The sequence below is a fragment of the Carassius carassius genome, chromosome 26 (genome assembly GCF_963082965.1).
Source record: "Carassius carassius chromosome 26, fCarCar2.1, whole genome shotgun sequence".
Classification (NCBI taxonomy): Eukaryota; Metazoa; Chordata; class Actinopteri; order Cypriniformes; family Cyprinidae; genus Carassius; species Carassius carassius.
This window is the reverse complement of record NC_081780.1, coordinates 5,924,952-5,937,104: the sequence shown is the minus strand read 5'-3', so window position 1 is coordinate 5,937,104 and position 12,153 is coordinate 5,924,952. Positions and strand designations below refer to the sequence as shown.

At 34.2% G+C, this 12,153-nt stretch overlaps 1 protein-coding gene across 2 annotated transcripts; it reads left to right on the top strand.

Moving 5' to 3' along the window:
- The first annotated feature begins 6,336 nt into the window (after positions 1-6,336).
- parp12b (poly (ADP-ribose) polymerase family, member 12b) lies at positions 6,337-11,831 on the top strand. Of its 2 annotated transcripts, XM_059510891.1 has the most exons (8): positions 6,337-6,767; positions 7,569-7,704; positions 9,401-9,656; positions 9,736-9,828; positions 9,923-10,049; positions 10,801-10,969; positions 11,055-11,175; positions 11,268-11,831. In XM_059510891.1, exons 1-8 carry the CDS (start codon positions 6,436-6,438, stop codon positions 11,366-11,368), a joined length of 1,335 nt encoding a protein of 444 aa, XP_059366874.1. In that variant the 5' UTR covers positions 6,337-6,435; the 3' UTR covers positions 11,369-11,831. The 2 variants fall into 2 exon arrangements, with proteins under 2 accessions (XP_059366874.1, XP_059366875.1); XM_059510892.1 differs by lacking the exons at positions 6,337-6,767; positions 7,569-7,704 and adding an exon at positions 7,730-8,396.
- The last annotated feature ends 322 nt before the right edge of the window (positions 11,832-12,153 follow it).

Here is a 12,153-nt window from a genome sequence, read left to right as displayed (position 1 = left end):
AAAATAATCTTGGATACTGTTATGGACAGTGTCTGCCAGCAGAACATGGATCTCAATCTGATATCGGACCATGTTCTTTGTCTGAGATGGGTTAAGGAGCTTGTATGTCACTGCAGGGTTGCATTTATGATTTTTGACTTGATTTGTTGTAGGATGGCAGGATTCATTCAATCTGCAGTACCATGAGAGGCATGCACGTGCATTGTTTGACTGGTTTGTGCCCTCAGTATCTGCCACAGAAATACTGAATGCATTAAACAAATTTATGGATCCTGTAATCCATGAATGCAAAATCTGAGATGCACTCATGAAATCCAGAAGCTCATTTCACATGGTAAAAACATAAAAACCCAGTAAAGGAGGCAAACTGTGTTTGATGGACATATGATATGGATCACACTTGTGTGTGCTTTCAGTGATCTTGACCAGAACAACACGGGTATTTTACTAGTATGTGGTGAAAGGGGTTGTGGGAAGTCCATTCTGGTGGCATGGTTTCTGCAGACAGAATCCTGTTGTTCCAGTTATCTCTCACTTCTGTGGAGCCAACACAATAATGATAATATTTATAATAAATAATAAAAAATAATAAATACAAATGTATACAATTTTGATGCGGTGGGTGGGAGATCAGTAAAAGTCAATTTAAAGAAATCTGCAGTATTGCCTCAAACAGACAAGAAAAAATAGATACATATTAAAATATTAAATATAAATATAATATTGTGTTTGGTTATGTTTTTAATAATATATATATATATATATATATATATATATTTATTTATATATAGGTACAGAGGGTCACATCTCCTACCATCGGATCCAGTCCAGTCCAGTTTAGAGCTGGGCAAGAAAAAATTGAAGAAATTCCTTGGCATCTCAATGCAAAACGGTTCATGAGTTGCATTATTTCCTCAGTGATCCGGCGTACATTCACTCAAGTTTTGCTTTCAATACAAATATTTTGCTAATTCAGCAACTGAGTTTTCAGTCAATGATGAAATAATTCCTCCATGTGTTTCATAGTACCATGGAGTTTTTGTCAAGTAGTCTGAAACCATACCCACAGATGACAACTGATTTGATACATTATTGGACACTACTACGGGAGAGAGGCTATTTTTATTATTATGAGCACATAACATTTAAAAATCACACACACACACACAAACACTACACTACCGTCAAAAGTTTTTGGACAAAAAGATTTTTTAAAATGTTTTTACAATAATTCACTTCTGCTCACCAAGCCTGCATTCCAAAATACAGAAAAAGCAATAATATTGTGAAATATTTTATTATTTAAAATAACTGCTTTCTATTTGAATATATTTTAAAATGTCATTTATTTTTGTGATGACAAAGATTAATTTTCAGCATCATTACTCCAGTCTTCAGTGATCCTTCAGAAATCATTCTAATGTGATATGCGCAAGAAACATGAATTATTATTATCAATGTTTAAAGAGTCTTTATTTTTAAATCATTATGTATTTATTATCAAATAGTGAAATCATAGAAATGAACACTTTTATTAAGCAAGGATCACTGATCAAAATTGATGATAAAGGCATTTATTTTCAGATAAATGCTGTACTTCTGAACTTTCTGTTCATCAAAGAAACCTAAAAAAAATTATACTCAGCTGTTTTCAAAAAAAAAAAAAAATGCTTTATTGAGCAGCAAATCAGATTATTAGAATGATTTCTGAAGGATCATGTGACTGGAAAAATTATATTCAAATATATTCAAATAGAAAGCAGTAATTTTAAAAAGTTAAAATATAAAAGTATATATATATATATATATATATATATATATACTTAAAAAAATATATGGTAGTTTTCTTTTGTAAGCGATAGAAATGTAAAATGACTGTTTAATAAATTATTCTAAAGATCCTCATGAAAATAATAATTCTATGCAGACACAGAAGAGCAAACATAATGACACAATGATCACTTCTTGGTGAATGTTAACTAGATTCACCTGGTCTTTCTTAAACGTCGACCCTCCAGATCACAGCAGATTGTGGAGACCCTGTTTGGGTGAGATCCATGAAGCTAAGAACCTGCTACTGCAAGCAGATCAAATTTTAAACATAAAAATAACAAAATACACTGATATTTTGATACACGATTAGTTCTAATGACAGAAATTGCATGCATTCAAAAAAGGATCATTTGCAAGGTTTCATTGACTTATAATCTGTTTCGATGGTTTCCTCCACAGGAAGTGGAGCTGAATAGTGACAGTATGAGTTTATTGCTCAAAGTGCAACATATGCTGGCAGAGCTTTAAATCCAAATGTATCTGCCAAAAGACAGAGATGTATTGCCACAAGGGACTTGAGATGGCCAGGTCTTTTGCAGTAGCCCACCTTGCCAGCTCAGAGGTCAAACTGATAGTTGGTAAGATGTATTTCATATTTCATTCCTGCATTCACATAACTGTTATAAACAGGCATGCAAGTTATTTCTTGGCAAGGGTAAATTTGAACGCATGTAGCACTAATCTGCTCGACAGCTGCTTTGTCGTCTGTGTGTGGCATTGCTGGAGGATAGACGGCTGCATAAAATGCCAAGGATTTTCAAAGAGATCAGTTCTGCTAGATACATCTCTTGCTATCCTTGTGCTGAAGGCACAGCTATGCTACTGAAGGCAATTCACAAGGAAGATCTCCTCTCTAAATTAAATTATAAATGATGCTAGATAGGAAGATGGTTGAATTGTTCCGGCATGTTATAAGCACTAAAGAGACTGAGGGTCAGATGTTGCAACTTGCAAAATGACCTTGCTGTCATTATGAAGCTTGGTGAGTGACTAAATAGGCTTAGTGACAGCGTGCTTGAACACAAAAGTAACTTTTTGAGTTTGGTTTCAATGGCATGTTTTACTTGAAAGTTTTGAACCACACCAACCAGCTCCAAGATGAATCACAACTTTAAAAAGTCTGATTTGAATGTAAAATGTATTTTATTTTTTTAATTTCTGGACAAAAAGAAGAGTGCTGTGTGTAGGTATTTATACACTACCAGCCCAAGGTTAGGATAGGAATGTTTAAGATTTCTTTTTATGTTTTTGAAATAATTTTCTTATGTTCACAAGGCTGCATTGTTTGAGCAACAATACAGTAAAATAATAACATATTTTTTTAAAATTAAAATAACTGTTTTGGAATGTTATTTATTCCTGTGCTGGCAAATATTAATTTCTAGTAGCTGTTACTCCAGTCTTCAGTGTCACATGATTCTTCAGAAATTCTTCAGAAATTGTTTATACTTTATTTCGATAGTCCACTTTACATATTCTACCAATTATAAGTAACTTTGCAACTACATGTTAACTAACTCTCATTAGTGTATTATACTGTTAGGTAAAGGGTTAGTAGAATAAGTTGAAGTACTTGCAAAGATACTGGAGCACTGAAGAATGGAGTAATGGCCTTTAAAAAACAGCTTTGACATTACAGAAATAAATGACATTTGAATATTCAATATTCAATTGGAAAACAGTTGTTTTAAATTTTAATAGTATTTAAAAATATGACTGTTTATTATTGATCAAATAAATTCAGTTTAGGTGAGCATGAGAGACTTATTTTCAATGACACAAATGAAGTAATTCACTGCAAGTTTAAAATACCATATAAAAAATACTGAGAAATATAAATTCTACTGCTGTACCTGTTATCATTTTGTCATTCTCTGTTCTGTCAGATGTTTTGTGTGTTTTAATGCATAGCTGTAGTACAGTGGACAGGAGAGAAGGGCTGGATCTGCTCCAGAGAGCTGCAGACAAGGATTCACCTCCTGGGCCCTGAGCACACACTGGCCAGAGACCTGGAGCCGTGAGCTCAGTTTCATTACAATATTGTATTGTTCTTGCACAGATGCTCACTAAATTCATTTTAATCTGATCTCTTCTGCATTGTTTGAAACCCTGATATTTCAGGACAGAGGGAGCATGTTCCAGAGGTCACTGGGTCCACCTCAAACAATAAACTGTCACTAGGTAGGTCTACAATTTCATTCAAGGAATCACACACAGTGGGCTGCTGCAACAATCATCCTTTAAGTCATGTATAACACGACCAACTAACAAACTCCCTAGAAGCTTCTCTACACAAAGATCAACCGGGGGTCTTTCCCAGGCAGATGCATCATGCAGGAGGAAGCTCTGAAACCACTGAACCCAGATGAGAAGACACTTTGACACATAGTAAGAGCAGCCATGTTTCTTCTATTCTATTCTATTCTATTCTATTCTATTCTATTCTATTCTATTCTATTCCCTTTTAACCTTATGTTGCTTACAAAAATTTCTATAAAGCTGCTTCTGAAACATATGATGTAAAGCACTATTATAAAAATGACAACTTAGAATAGACACATTTTCACATCTATCTATCTATCTATCTATCTATCTATCTATCTATCTATCTATCTATCTATCTATCTATCTATCTATCTATTTTGATTTGATTTATTTAATTATATCAAGAAGCCTTACAGTAAACATAAAACAAAAAGGCATCAGATACAATCGAGGATAAAAACACAATAAAGTCCAGGACTTATTTCCATTGTGGTCCTCAACACATAACATCAGGACAAGACAATTGCATATTGTGTAATAATCAGTGACATAACATACTGTACAAACATTTTCCTTAAATAAGCAAAAAATTAGACATTAACTGGCCCCTGGTCCTCTTCCGCTACCCTCTCTAATAACCAGTCCTTAGTCCTCTTTTTAAAAGAGTTCATACTTGAAATCACTTTAATTTGCCGGTCTAACTTGTTCAACTCAACTGCCCCTATATAGGCATATGTTTCTTTCCCTAGCATTGTCTTGAATGCATAAGGACAAAGGTCTGATATACTGCCACGAGTGTAAATAGTGTGTGTGTCCTTCACCTTATTAATAAGACACAACAAATAATTTGGGACATTACTATACAATATTTTATGGGTCATGGTCAGTCTTGACATAATAACACGCGACCCAACAGGAAGCAAGTTAAGCTCAACAAATTGTGACCTACCTATATGAGACCTATGGCCCATGTTTAAAATTACTCTTATTTATTTATTTTGTGCTGCTTGCAACAACCCTTTAAGTCGTTTTGTTAGGCCTTCAAACCAGGAAGTGCATGCATATTCAAACTGGTTTAAAATTAAAGCGTTAGCTAAAATTATCATTGTTGACCTATCTAAAAATGTAGAATTTCTGGCTAAAAACTTTGTAAGCCCAGTGACTTTACTCAGAACCTTATTGGCCATCTTTCTGCCATCCAAGTTGTTTTCTAGGATACAACCCAGATATTTTACTGACGTTTTTATACTGACCTCAACATTATTCAAAATAACCCTACATTTCGAGCATCTATTTAATTTATATTTTGAGCCAAACAAAATGGCCTCAGTCTTTTCAAAATGTAGAGACAGCTTATTATCAATCAGCCAGTTGTTTACAGAAGATAACTCAGAGCTCAGGTTACTCTCTAGAGTGGATTGTTGTTTATGAGACATTAAAAGTGCAGAGTCGTCCGCGTAAAGAAATAATTCACATGAACAGGAGTCTGCCATATCATTAATATATGTTAAAAATAAGGACGGTCCAAGAATACTTCCTTGTGGAACTCCACATTCAACTATACAAGGGTCTGACAGTACTCCCCCTAAGACCACAAATTGTTCCCTCCCTGGTAGGTAAGATCTAAATCATCTACAGGTGGAGCTGTCTGCCCCTAAGGCCTCAAGTTTGGCAATCAGTCTGTCATGGTTCACCGTACCAAATGCCTTTTGAAGATCCAATAACACCATTCCGCAGAGATTTCCATTATCTATTTCCCTGTGTATGATGTCAGATAAATAGAGTAGGCATGATTCGGTAGAATGTGACTTCCTGAATCCGGGATTGGAAATTAAACATTAAGTTGTTTTTTCTTCATGTATTCATTAAATTGCTCATTGACCAACCTTTCAAATATTTTTGATACTGTGCATAAAATAGAGACTTGTATGTAGTTACCAGGATCGTGGCTATTTCCCTTTTTAAAAAGGGGGACTACCTTGGCCCTCTTAAGGTCATTCGGGAAAACACCAGTTTCAACGGACAGGTTAAAAATATGTGAGATGTATCTATCTATCTATCTATCTATCTATCTATCTATCTATCTATCTATCTATCTATCTATCTATCTATCTATCTATCTATCTATCTATCTATCTATCTATCTATCTATCTATCTATACTCCAATCCTGTGGGCGAACGACTTTTATTTTGAAAAGAACTGGCCGTGGGAACTTGGCATTGACTCGTTTTGTTTTCACAGTTTCCGCTTTCTTTTCTGAAGAAACGCAGAATAGAAACTCGACTAATAACAGCGCTACACAACAGCCCAGCAGTGCTCTCAGATCTGCGCAGACATGTCGGGCTACTCCCGGATCATACATTATGCGACCAGCGTGTTATGCAGCAATAAAGGCTCAATGGAAATCTCTCAGCTGCACCAGAAGGTCCTCCAGCGCTTTGATATCTCCGAAGATGATTTCTGGTATGTCGTTAAGAAATGCGCCCGCTTCGCAGTGGTCCAGAGCAGACCCAGAACAGAGGAGGACGGAGACACCGACTGCATTGTCGTCGCCAAAACATCTCTGAGACTCTGCAAGAAATACTTCAAAAATGAATGTTACGAGTGCCAGGATTTACATCTGTGCAAATATTACGTTTACGGGAACTGCAGATATGGAAAAGGAAGGTAAGGTTGGGAAAACATCTGGATATCTAATGTAATAAATGCCCATTATAATAATTAATACAAGAGTAAATAGATATACATATAAATAACAACAGCTATTAGCTGTCATCATGTACGTTCATGTAAGACCCATTGATATTTAGCATGCACTTTAATTTATCTAAAATTATTTTGTGTATACTGCTGCTTTGAACATAAACACTACTTTTTAAAAGTTTGCACACACCTATTTATTTATTATGTCTGTTTTTCACATTTTAGAATAATAGTACAGTGAATTATGAAACTATTGCGATAATAAACGATTTAATTACAAGGTTCATTAATATGAATAATAATAGCTATTAATATGAATTATATTTCATTGATGATGATGATGATAATAATAACAACACCCATCAATGATTTAATGGTATAATAGCTTAATAATAATAATAGTCACATACATATGTTTCAAATGTAATGTTATGTATAATGATAATTTATTTATTAATGTCTCAAAAAGCAGTGATAAAACATCTGTATCAGGCATATAAAAGCAATATCAGTCAACCTCTTACACAAATGGGTATATGGAAATTCTATAGAGCCCCAAAAAAACATTATTTGCTTATTAATTAATTAATTTAATTTAATTTAATTCATTTGTGCATTTAGCAGACGCTTTTATCCAAAGCAACTTATATTGCATTCAGGCTAACAATTTTCGTCTATCATGTGTTCCCTGGGATTCGAACCCCCAACCTTGCACTTGTTAACGCAATGCTCTACCACTTGAGCGTTTGTGTTTGTGTTTGTCAGGAAGGAGTGTAAATTCTCCCATGATATCCAGTCACAGCATAACTATCCCCTGCTGCGGGAATGCACACTTCATGAACTGAACGAGGATGATCTCTTCCTGCTTCTGCTCCAGAACGACCCTGCGCTACTGCCAGAGGTGAGGAAATGGCTAAAACAGGAAGGCTAAAATAGCCATCTAAATGCATTTTGGACTCCATTTTCATGAGAGAATTCCTCCCCGAAGCCTAAATCATGCTATGACTGGGATATTTCTGCATTCCAGGTACCTCTCCTGCCGTTTGAAACGCCCTCCTTCGTTTTTTTCGCTGCGCGCTCAGTTACGAGAAGTTTTCAGAGTAGAACAGAGCTCATGTAACCGTTCAGACGTTTGTTCTGGCATGCTTGAATCGGCAACTGGTTACACCTAAATATGCAATGAAGTAATTGAATATTTGAGTATGTAATTAGTCCATCAGAACGAAAAAGGAGCTTGTTTTCTGCGTTATATCCTGGATAAGGTGCAATCTGATCAGTATCGTCTGTAGTCATAAAAACAAAAATCACAAAAAAGCAAGACCGCAAGAAAAAGTCAAGCAGTAAGTCATCCAAGTGAAGTTCTACTTCCTAAGCCTTCCAGTCGGTATGTTAATGTTGAGGGGAGGAAAAGAAAGAAAGAAAAAAAAAGTGGTGAAGAATGTGGTCCGCGTTAAGGATGAAGAGTTCCAGATGGTTCTATCTTCAGGTGTCCTAAGTATGTTTCTCCAGTTTGGTTTGGAGCAAAAAAAAAAAAAAAAAAAGAAAAAAAAAAAAAAGGAAACAAAAACAAAAAGGAAAATGTCCTGTAAACAGGTAAAGTAGAATGTTGCCCTGTGATGCACTGGTTTATTCTAGAAGTTTCACTGTATTTGTAAGGCACTTAATTTGTTTACTTTATTTATAAATGCATGTGTGTTTTGAATATTGTAATTTGCATATACACAATGATCAAGTTTGGAATTGTTAAGATTTTTTTATGTTTTGAAGGAAGTCTCTTATGCTCATCAAAGCTGCATTTATTTAATCAAAAATACTGTAAAAAAAACACTAATATTATTCTGATTTAAAATAAATATTTTCTGTTTCAGTATATTATCAAATGTAATTTATTCCTGTGATGCAAAGCTGAATTTTCATCAGTCTTCATTGTCACATGATCCTTCAGAAATCATTCTAATTTGCAGATTTGGTGCATAATTATTATAAATAATTAGTGATGCTCAGTTATTAAAGGGTTAGTTCACCCAAAAATTAAAATTAGCTCATAAATTACTCACCATCCTAGGATTATATGACTTTATTCTTTCATACAAATCCAGTTGGAGTTTTTTTTTTTAATAGTCTTTGATCTTTCAAGCTGATTGATGCAACTCAGCAGGTGTTGCACTCCATCGGTCCATGAGAAGTTTAATAAAAAGTGCATCCATTAAAAGAAGGTGTCTCACACAGCTCTGGGGGGTGAACAAAGGCCTTCTGTAGTGAATCAATGTGTTTTTTATAAAAAAATGAATAGACATTGTTGAATATGAATTATCAACACACTAATAATAAGAAATGTTTCTTGAGCAGCAAATGAGCATATTAGAATGATTTCTGAAGGATCATGCAACACCGAAGACTGATGAAAATTCAGCTTTGCATCACAGGAATAAATTACATTTGAAAATATCACTTAAATTGTAATAATATTTCACAATGTATTAACTGTTCACAGGATTTTTTTGATCAAATAAATGCAGACTAGGTGAGCATAATAGACCTCTTTGAAAAACAAAGTCTGATATTTAAAGACTTCACCTCATGCTGTATGTACACAGGTGTGTGCTCACTATAATAAAGGCATAGGGCTTTACGGGGCCTGTACCTTTATGGAGCGCTGCACTAAGGTGCACATTTGTCAGCACTTTGTTCAAGACGACTGTCTGTTCGGCCCCAAATGCAAACGGCTGCACAGTATCGACGAGCAAAGCCGCAGGATGCTGGAGGAACGTGGTCTCGGCGGTGACATCATCCATGACCTGCCCTACATCTACCAGAACGTTTATCGCCTCAACTCACAAACTCTAAGCAGTGGTAAGGGCACTTATATTCATTTACACACATTAAATACACAGTAATTCATATTATACATACATATCCATTTACATTTCAGAACTGATATCTGATCAAGGCGACAAACCGGCTGCTCAGATGGAGAAGAATGAAATCTGTCTCCACTTTATACGACGGAAATGCAAGTTTCAGGGTTGGTGTCCATCTCATCCAAGTTATCTTTGTTAATCTCGTTTTCTTTAAGCCATTCACATTCGATATAAGTTATAATGGTTTTATTGCTTCAGACCAGTGCGTTCTTGTCCACTTTAATCTTCCATATAAATGGGAGGTTAATGACGAGAAAGGCTGGAGGGATTTGAGAAACATGGAGGAAATAGAAAGAGCCTACTGTGACCCAAAGAATGAACACAGGTCAGTACAAATGCACATGCATTTGTTGGCTTAACATTTTTTTTAGCGATTAATCGTATCCAAAATAAAAGTTTTTGTTTACACAATATCTGTGTGTGTATTGTGTATATGTATTATGTATATATAAATACACACACATACAGCACACACACTATGTAATTTGAAAATATTTACAATTATATATTTATATTCATATAATTTATATCATATATAAATATATTTAATATTATTTTTCTTAAATATACACATGCATGTGTGTGTATTTATACGTAATAAATATACACAGTACATACACAAATATGTAAACAAACTTTTATTTTGGATGCGATTTATCGTTTGACAACACTTTTTTTGCTATTTTACTTTATTATTATTTTGTTTTTATTGTATTTTTTTCCTAATATTTATTATTTTATCATTTATTTATTGCTTTCTAAGGGCTTTCTCTTGAAATTGAATAACAAAAATATCAGAAAATAAAAAGACTATTATAGTTTTTTCTTAATTTTTTGATTATTTTTGTTTTTATATTTTCTGTTTAATTTTAGTTAAATTTGTAAAAAAAAATATTTTTTTTTTTGTCAATTTTAATAGTTATTTTTATTTTTTTATTTGAGTTATCTTTTTGCTTTGGCAACTATCTGAAATAAAAAAATATATTTTAATATTTTTCAGATTATTTTATTTCAAGTAACAAAAGTTGTTAGTTTTAGTTGACTAAAATGACACTGATTGCTTCTCTTGAATTTAGTCCAGGCTCGAAACCGGTGGATTTTGGGTCCATGACTAGGAACCATAACCCTGTGCGCCGACTCTCAACAGTCTCTTCCGTCTCTAAACCCGCCCACTACATCCTGACAACAGAGTGGATTTGGTACTACAAAGGAGATCATGAGAACTGGATAGAGTACGGTCAGCCGGTGAGGCAGGATTGCAAACATACTCTCATTTGAGAGGAATTTAAGGTCAGTTTGTGGTTTAGTTTCAAAATCTTTTTTTCTTTAGGATGACAAGCAACGTGTGACGTCTGTAATGTCCCGAGAGTTGGAGAAAGCATTTCAGGAGGATAACAATGCAGAGGTTACTGTCATTAAGGGAAATAGGCATTACTATGTCAGTTTCCAAGGTACTGCACGTATAACAGGATTCCTGCGGTCATTGAAAATGTTATTTTATATTATATTATTACATAAGTATTTCACTGTTCTAATTTTCCAGATATGTATCAAAGAAACCCCAAACACAACACAAAGAGGAGGGTGCGCAGACGACCACGCTTTGTGTCTATCAGTGAGGTGGAGGCTAAAGCTGCCCAGTGACATACCCACGCACACAAACACACATTGTTTATGGAAAAGAGGACTAACATTCAAATTATGAGTTACTGATTAGGTTTTGTATCACTTTTCAAATCATATTTAAGATGTATTACTTTTAAGAAATCTTAAAATATTCCATTATTTTAAACTAAAATTGACTTGTCTTTGCCAAAAAAACAAAACAAAAAATCATGTGGCAACATTTTTTCATTTTTTTAAGTGCTTATGATTTATTATAGCTCAAATAACTGCTCATACGAGAAAGTCTTTCCTTCAAATGGACACATTTAGAGACTGTGACTTTAGCATAATTTTTCCTTTATTTTTTCATGCCTGTATTTGTCTGGTGTGCCTTTAGTGAATGTGGTACCTTTGTGAGGTGATGTAGATCAACTTGTGAGGTATAAACTTGCACTTTTTTCCATATCATGTATTCATCAATAAACACTACCTGTTTTTCCTATTTAGTAATTCATTTGAATACAAAAAACAAAAAAAATATTCAGTTCTGCATGAAATAATCTTTGCAATTGTATACTAGTCAGCAGCACTAAGGATTTAATTTAGGTTCATTTGACCTGTAATAAATCTAAGAATAAATCATGAATCCTGGTGCATGTTAAAGAGAAAATTTCTTTGGTAAGCGTTAAGGGATGTGCCCAGTATAAGAAATGATCATAATATTGCAATAATGTGCATTTTGTCTAATGTGCCACCAAAAACTATACAATGATGTTAACACATCTCACTTTTTAGTTTGTCTCAAATGGTCAAATCTCCATAAG